The sequence below is a fragment of the Anastrepha ludens genome, chromosome 5, assembly GCF_028408465.1.
Source record: "Anastrepha ludens isolate Willacy chromosome 5, idAnaLude1.1, whole genome shotgun sequence".
Taxonomy (NCBI): Eukaryota; Metazoa; Arthropoda; class Insecta; order Diptera; family Tephritidae; genus Anastrepha; species Anastrepha ludens.
This window is the reverse complement of record NC_071501.1, coordinates 118,882,928-118,891,845: the sequence shown is the minus strand read 5'-3', so window position 1 is coordinate 118,891,845 and position 8,918 is coordinate 118,882,928. Positions and strand designations below refer to the sequence as shown.

The 8,918-nt window shown below is 41.7% G+C and overlaps 1 protein-coding gene across 1 annotated transcript; it reads right to left on the bottom strand.

Annotated features, from left to right (window-relative positions):
- Positions 1-5,685: 5,685 nt before the first annotated feature.
- Positions 5,686-7,178, bottom strand: LOC128864230 (cilia- and flagella-associated protein 251). Its single transcript, XM_054103796.1, has one exon. It carries the CDS (start codon positions 6,921-6,923, stop codon positions 5,991-5,993), a length of 933 nt encoding a protein of 310 aa, XP_053959771.1. The 5' UTR covers positions 6,924-7,178; the 3' UTR covers positions 5,686-5,990.
- Positions 7,179-8,918: the final 1,740 nt, after the last annotated feature.

The window sequence follows — 8,918 nt, the reverse complement described above, 5'->3', positions numbered from 1 at the left end:
TGGCGAAGAAATAGCTTTACTGGCATACCAACTGCAAAAGACCCTAAGAGTAGTAGTAGCTCATGCATTCTAGCCCATACAGGCAATGTGGCAATAAGCGAGCACAAATTAGTATACTCGAGCTTTGACTGCTGGAGAATTATTGAAAGCGCCCGCGCCGCTGCGGCACTTACTTGACCAACAGCCTGTTGGCCTGCTTTTGTCATTCAGCTACAATAGATTTGGTAGAACAATGGCATGGCAAAATAAGTGAGCTGCTGTTGCCAAACCCATTCACTGTTATAATGGCAATGGCAATGGCTACTGCAGCATCAGTGGTACCATCACCAACACCAACACCAAGCGTCGTTTACGTGCAGCACTGCTTGTGGCATGCATATAAAGCATAAGTTATGCACTTCCGTTGGACGAACAATGAACACGGAAATTTCATTTAGGTATTTCTACACCTTCACAAAGTTTATATAACAGTAGAGAAGTGGCTGAGCCAGTGTACGCCGCAAAGCTGCTGGCCGACAACCACAGGAGCAGCACCAGCAGCAACAGCAGCAGCAGATGGTATTGGTCACAGCCGCATTGGCATGGTCAAGGCGCATAGCAGCACCGGAAATTCTTCATTTGCTTTAACAGCTTAGCAAACAATAACCACAACAACAACAACAAAAACAATGACAGTTGCAAACCCATAACAAACAAAAAGGCACCACAGCCGTGACTCGGGCGAACTTTTAGCAAATTAACACAAAGGCAAACTTGATGAGCCACCACCCACCATTGGCCAATTGGCCAGAGATCGGAGTAAGCATTAAAAACCTGATATTAGCTTCCTCACCTCCGTACACACACACTCACGCAGTCATGTCGCAAATCGGAATGCGGCATGCAGGCATAAATTTAGCAAAGGGCAGTGATTTGTTTATTGCATTTTGTGGCCTGAATTGCAAAAAGGCGGCGGTGATTCTTGTGAATCATCCAAAATAAGCATTTAATAGGCAAAGATTTCGGGCTAAGTGCATGTGGGTGTGTGTGTGTGTGTGTTTGTATGCACCAGCAAATATACATGTGTGTGGCGCGCATGACAAGGATGTGTCCGGATGCGAGGATTTCACTTTAATTAGACTTTTGAATCGGAAATTAAATTCAGAGGAAATCAAGGAAGGTAAAAGGAAATCCTCTGTGTGTGAATAAAGGTTGTGAATATTTTCAATTTATTTGTGTGTAGTTGAAAACAATTAAGGGGGAAACTTGAAAAGATTTTTGGAAGTTGCTAGAAAAAAGTTGACTCAACTGGTATGGTGCAGTTGTCCATAAATTGTATTTTTTTTTAAGTTATTTTGACAGAAAATCTCCTAATCACTTTATGCTTTTCCTACTTCTTTCTAAATTCAATATTATGTATTATGAAAAAAATCGAAAAACCCGCACACGATCAACGAGAATGCATCCTCAGAGAGTGGCGGTTAGATGCGGACTTATTTTCTATGCGGAGCTCTTTGCCATAGTGGAAACAGTGGAAATCATATTTTGGATAGAGGGTTCGAGAAAGTAAAAACTAAAATACTTTCAGACAGCCAATCGGCTATCAAAGCCTTGAATAGCTTCTCATTCAAGTCAAAAGTCCTAATAGAGTGTAACGATGCACTCAACAAACTGACCACTCATAATCAGGTCTCACTGATTTGGGTACCAGAATATGAAGGAAACGAGAAGGCAGACTTTTTTGCCAAAAAAGGGACAGAAGGGCTATTTATTGAACCAATCCCATTTTTTGACTTTAACAAAAATAATATAAAACAGGAAACCAAAATATGGATCCAAACAAAAATCAGGGAACACTGGAATCACTCCAAAAAGTTTTTGAACTTCAATGCTAACAGAGCAAAATCTGCTTTAAACTAGACTAAAAATGGCCTCAGTTTACTCTGTGGAGCACTTACAAATCACTTTTCGTGTAATAAACACTTTAACACAATAGGCTTATCTAGTACAAGATCATGCAGGTACTGCTGTGATGAAGAGAAATCTATGGAACACTTAATCAGAAACTGTGAGGCATTCGGCCACAAGAGACACAGGGCTCGTACCTACTAGAAGAGGAAGACCTGCAATTGATCCCTCCCAAGCAGCTGGTTCGATTCCTCGGTATACTAAATATTATAATTAAGTAATTAGGGGCGCACAATAGATCAATCCGATCGCAGTGTATAAAGGCCTTAGCCTAACCCGTGCAACAATTACCATTACCATTAGGTGCGGATTTTGGAGCGGTGGCATCTTTGGTCCCCTTTTCCTTCAAAGTGCTACGGGAGATGCTTTTCCGGTCAACAATGAAATCGAAAATCGAAGACATGGATTTGTGCGATCTTTGGTTTCAGCAGGATGGTATGCCATGCCACACAGTCCACACCACAAACGACCTTTTCCGCGCCGTGTTCATAATCGAATCGTCTCGACGATGTCAATGTCGGAGCTAGGATTTAAGAGATTTAGTCTTTGTTTGTGGAGCGCCGCGAAGAACCGATGTCATCTGAGCAAGCCATAAACGATTCAGGTGTTTATGGCGAATATTGAGCAAGCCCTTCGTGAGGTAGAGCCAGAGTAACTGTTTCTGTCTCGGGGAAGCTCTTGGAAACCTATATAGGCTAACAGGAAGCGCTAGTGCGAGGCCAGTCGAAGCAGCCACATGTATGAAATCGTGTTACATAAATAATGGAAAATAATTCGTTCTTTCGAATAAACCAAAAATAAATCGAAACAAAGTGATTTTTGAAGTGAAACTTCTTAGGCGTCGATGGACGAGCCAGAATGGAGAGTAAAATCCTAAGGCCATGCAACGTTTTGCGCTTTTTCGTTCTGCGAGAGAGAAAAGGATATAACGTACATGAAAAGGAGAGAGAAAGCTATACCTTATATATATCTTAGATACACTTTAGGCTATTTTTCCTGAGTTTTTCCTTGTGGTTGCTTATTTCTAGGGAGAAATAACATTGCCTACTTTTTGGCGCTTGTTTGTTGGAGCAAACTGGTAGGAAATATATTTTTGGTGCGTACTTTTTGGCGTTATATTTCCTTGGTAAACAGTAGGCAGTAGGCGTTTTTTGTCCCAATTTTTTGGGCGTTTGTTTTTGGTGCCTACTTTTTGGCGCTTATTTCCGTGCTAGTGCCTGGCTGATGCTTGTGCGTACTATAAAGTGCTATCCATTCCGGCGTCGGATTTATTGCTATTGCCTTGCGGTAATTTGTGCAGTTTCTGCGGTCCTGGAATCGCTGCGTTTGTGCGGGTGATAAACGCTCGGAGTAGTGCGCGCAGTTTCCACGATTTGTGTCCGGCGCTTACCTACACCGGTCGACCCTTCTCCGTTTTTTGTAAATTTTGTCTATTTGTAGTCTTTGCAAATGTTGTGAATTTATTAAGATATATATTCTTTCTCTCTCTCTCTCTCTCAATCTCTCTCGGGTATCTCCCTCTTTCTTTGTCGGCCTGGAAAGTTTCACTTCTGTTATGTGTACTACGCTACACGCACTTTTTTGTATAAGCCACTATATGGACCACCCTGTACATACTTTTTGTCATCCTTTGTTAGATATTTGACCAAGTTTTTTCTCCAATGAACGGACGATGGACGTATCAATTGATTCCGAATATCTCGAAATGTATAAATCGAAAACACGGGCCGATAGACTTCTACCTGACCCAAGTGCTTAGTGGGCATGGATGATTTAAATTTTATCTGCAGAGGACGACCCGTACTGGACTTAGTTGAAGATGCAGAGCATATTTTCTTTGTCTGCCCTCGTTTTGAGTTCGGGAAGGGAAGAAATGAGTATTTAGTTAGGGAAGCCAATAATGGTTAGCAGCCTAGGGGAGATTATGCTTGACTCAGAAGAACAAAGGAGCCGCTGTCAGTAATACATATGGCAAAAATAGTAATCAGCAAACTGCGTCGAGCAGATCTTCATGAAGAGGCAATAGGCCCCTCCCCTCCTGCCGTGAAGGTATACCTAACGGTTGTCGCGCGGGAGGGAAACGGAGCCGCAGTGGGTTTTTAGTGGGCAAGTCGAAAGACAAGTTTTACACTTTTCGGTTTTCAATGCATCTTGCCACCTCCATAAAAAACAAAAAACAAATAAAAAACATTAAAAAATTCAAATAAAAAAAAATAATAGGACTATGAATAAGTTCGTTTCGGTTTTACAACAGATGGCGTAACTTGATTATTATTCCATCGATCCACATTTCCAAACATTCATTGGAGAGCTACTGTCGTAAGGCACAAACGTCAGTATAAGTGTTTTATTTGAAGCGTAAACAACAATATTTTTACCACACTTGAAAATGTCGAATTTCGTGCCAAATAATGTGTTTTTGCGGGGAATTCTTCTTCATTATTTTAATATGAAGAAAAAAGCAGCCGAAAGTCATCGTATCTTGGTGGAAGTTTATGGTGAGCATGCTCTATCTGAGCGAACGTGCCAGAAGTGGTTTGCACGCTTTAAAAGTGGTGATTTTGGCTTGGAAGACGAAGAACGCGAGGGTGCGCCGCCAAAGTTCATGGATACCGAATTGGAGGAATTGCTCGATCAAGATCCGGCTCAAACGCAAGAAGAGGTTGCAAAAACTTTGGGAGTTGATCAATCAACCATTTCCAAACGTTTAAAAGCCATGGGAATGATCCGAAAGGTAGGCCATTGGGTGCCGTATGAATTGAAGCCAAGAGACGTTGAACGCCGTTTTATGGCATGCGAACAACTGCTTCAACGGCACAAAAGAAAGGGTTTTTTGCATCGAATTGTGACTGGCGATGAAAAGTGGGTCCATTACGACAATCCAAAACGTCGGGCAACGTATGGATACCCTGGCCATGCTTCAACATCGACGTCGGCGCAGAATATTCATGGCCTGAAGGTTATGCTGTGTATCTGGTGGGACCAGCTGGGTGTTGTGTATTATGAGCTACTGAAACCGAATGAAACGATTACGGGGGATGTCTACCGACGACAATTGATGCGTTTGAGCCGAGCACTGCGAGAAAAACGGCCGCAATACGCCGATAGACACGACAAAGTTATTTTGCAACATGACAATGCTCGGCCACATGTTGCACAAGTGGTCAAAACATACTTAGAAACGCTCAAATGGGATGTCCTACCCCACCCGCCGTATAGTCCAGACCTTGCGCCATCCGATTACTATCTCTTCCGATCGATGCAACATGGCCTGGCTGACCAGCACTTCCGTAATTACGATGAAGTCAAAAAATGGATCGATTCGTGGATTGCGGCAAAACCGACCGAATTTTTCACAAAGGGAATCCGTGAATTGCCAGAAAGATGGGAAAAAGTAGTAGTAAGCGATGGACAATATTTTGAATATTAAATTAGTAACCATTTTACGTCAATAAAGTTTCAAATTTCGAAAAAAAACCGCACGAACTTATTCATAGTCCTTATAAATAAATAAGAAACAATCGGCAAGATATTTGGCACGGCTTCTTTGAAAAGCAGGGGACTTACAGAGGAAGTGTTGTACTGACTCAAATTCTTCTTCATCTCCACAACTACTGCATAAGTCATTGTGAGGTACCTCCATTCTTGGGTGCAGTGACTCGCTATAACACTTGTAAGGACCCTGTTATTGTAGTTGATCTGCTGAATCCAAGCAGCCATTCAACAGGAATTATATGATAGTATGACACATTTAAAAACCATCCACTCAAACAAAAGGTTCAACATTTCTGTTTGTCCAGAATTTAATAAATAAAAAAATATTTTTCAAATGAACTGTAACTGTAATCATTTATTAAACAAAAGCTTTTAGGAATAGACTTTTTGAACTTCTCATTACGTTGCCTGCGTTGGCTATGCAAAGTTACAAAATGTATGTATAGCAATAAAAAATAACTATTTACGCTACCAACACCGATTAAAATTTACTAACACTCGTACATTTAACACTTCAGCTAATCAAAGCAGCCAACATCGCCTCTCGTTTACCAATCGTGTCCATGGCCACCACCACCACCACTGCTGCTCTCCTTCTTCTCCGACTTTTTCCACTTCTTTTTCTCTTCCTCCCCCTTCTTTTTGTCGCCCGCATGCTCTTCGGCCCACTTCTTTTTCTCCTCATGCTCCTTCTTGTGACCCTTGTGCCCCTTATGTTTGTGGCCTTTCTTACTGTGTCCCTTCTTGCCATATTCGTCTTCGTGTGCGCTCTTCTTGTGTCCGCCCTTTTTATGATGACTGCCTTTTTTATGTTTTTTCTCTTCCTTGAAACCGCCATGTTTCTCCTCTTCACCCTCGTCATGGTGTTCGTCGTAGTATTTTTTCTCTTTATTATCCTCGTTTAACTTGTGTACGTGATGTTTACCCTTAATGGAATGGCCCTTCTTATATGAGCCGTGATCTTCAAATTCATGTCCCTTTTCACCCTTTTTCGCTTTCTTATGTTTCTTGTGGTGACCTTCGTCTTTTTTGTGTTTTTTCTCATGTCCCTCCTCCTCTTCTTTCTCACCCTTTTTACCCTCCTTATCGTGATGGCCCTTTTCGCCCTTCTCGTGGTGCTCCTCCTCCTTATGCCCCTTCTTGCCCTTTTCACCTTTCTTTTTCTTATGTTCACTGTGCTTCTCCTCTTCAGACTTTTCCTCATACGATTCCTCCTTTTCCTCCTCCTCTTCCGCCTCTTCTTCCTCTTCCTTCTTTTCATCCTCATGTTTCTCATGCTTCTCTGAGGCGGCTACTTCCAAATCATTCAAGTTGGGCTGTATTCTGGCGCTAATTGCAACTGCGCCATCTGACTGTGCCACCAATGCGGCTAGCGCAGGTGAATTCTCGACAAACAACAAAGCGCAGCCCAGCATAAAAACGCATCCTACGCTAACGTTCGTCCATGTCCATGGCGAACGCACTTTGCTTCGCAAGCCCATGGTTGGTAATATTCATGCACGACAGGCCGTAACCTCCGATCCGTACTCCAATTGGCTTGCTCGGTTTTTCTCGTACAAATGCCTGCTCGTTGTCCGTTCCTCACTGTGTCCGTTCCAATGCTGCGCCGAAACTACAGTGCACGCGTAGCGGGCAGTAAAGAGTCTTTTTATGTTAAGCATTTAGCAATTTTCCAGTGCCTACTTCAGACGCTTGTAAGCTTTACCAACAGTTGCCACCCATGGACGTTATTACGATTTCCACATACCAGCAACTTGTCACTTTGCTAATTGAAAAATCCAATTGGCCATGAAGCTGCAGCCTGCGGTCACTATGCTAACGGGGCGGTAAAGTTATGGTTCCCTATGCGCTTCATTGGTTTTCAGCAGTCGATTGTTTTATTGCACAAGGAAATAGCTTTGCATTAAAAAAAGTATGAATCGGCTTGAAAGGAAAGGTAAGGAAAATATACAATTTTTTGCTAATTTTGTATGTATTCGCATATTTTTGTGATCAAATTGGAAACTCTACTGAATGAGTCCATGCGCAAAGATTAACAGCTTAGAGTAATTTAAACAAAATTTGAAAATTTAGAAAGCAAATAAATAGAAAAAAATTAAATCAGAGTAGCTGACTACTGCTGCTACCAAGGCGCATTTATTAAAGGTGGTGGCACTAGGTCAACAACAATGTTGTCGTGGACGTCTGTTTGTCAAAGCAAAGTATTGTGAAACTAGAAAACAAATAATGAATTCGCCTTGTTGCGTTCTGAGCTGACAGCCACATGGACACGGCGAAAGATTTATTAACACCACCAGCTGATTTACTAACAGCACCTTTAACAGATTCGCCTTGGCGCACTAAAGGTTAGAGAAAAAAAAGAAAAGGACGAACTTCGTTGAACAGTCGACATTCATTTGAAGCTAAAAACATACGGCGATAGGCGAATGGAACGGTTTTGCGTCCTTTCATTTTATGCTGACATCCGAATGTACACGGCGAAAGAAAAAAACTAATAAACCGGTCTACTGCTATCACTTTTAATAAATTCGCCTTGCAATGTGCCTCGAACGCACCTCGTATATGCAAACATCTGCCGTTAGTTGATTTTTTCCAAAAACCGTCAGCTGATTTCTCCCGTCTAGACAAGGTTTCTAATTTGTACTTCTTAAAAATGAATTAAATTAATTTAGAAAGCAATTGTTGTTGTTGTTGTTGTTGTTGTTGTTGTAGTAGTAATGCAAGCTCCGTCAGTGTAGTGTAATCACCGGTCGTCTTCGTCTAGCTCATACGAGTATAAAGGTAGGCCCAGGAAACATGCTGTTTCGACAGGTTGAGTCCAGAGTGAGAGGGGTGTTAGATGAGTAGGTTTTAAAGGGCACGTGAAAAGGTGGTTAGTGTCGTACGGGGTGCCTTCACATGCTGGACATATGTTTGGTAAGTCGGGGTCGATTCTGGATAGGTAGGAGTTTAACCTGCTACAGTATTACAGAACGTAATTGTGCCAAGGTTACGTGGGTCTCACGAGGAAGCTGGAGCTCTTCATTTGCTGTAGGTGGTGATTGGACTCCGATTACGGCATTCGGTGGACGGAGAGAGGGTTTTTCCCGACCAATGGCTGCCGCCCCAGTAAACTAGCCCTGTCTAGTGAACCAAAAGCAATTGTCTCCGAATATAATTGAAGGAATATTGAACAAACAATTACCTTAAGTCTTAAGGTGGGGTACAAAACGCATGAGGTCGAAGTGCAAATCTCCAATAAATCTAGTTATAAGGTATACATACCTGGTTACCTCTGTTCAAAATAATAGTAGCGCGACGAATTACCAGGCTTTAACTTTTTTTTTTTGTATTTAAATTTTTCGATTTTTATTTACTTATAAAAGTATAGTGCCTTTTACAACAAAAGCCATATAACTAAAAAATCCAAAGTTTATACAAAATTCACACAATTTAATAAATTTCCGCAACTTATAAAAAAATGTCCAATTTTTCAT

Coding starts and splice junctions, on each gene's coding strand:
- LOC128864230 (XM_054103796.1), bottom strand. CDS start 6,923: ATGGGCTTGCGAAGCAAAGTGCGTTCGCCATGGACATGGACGAACGTT.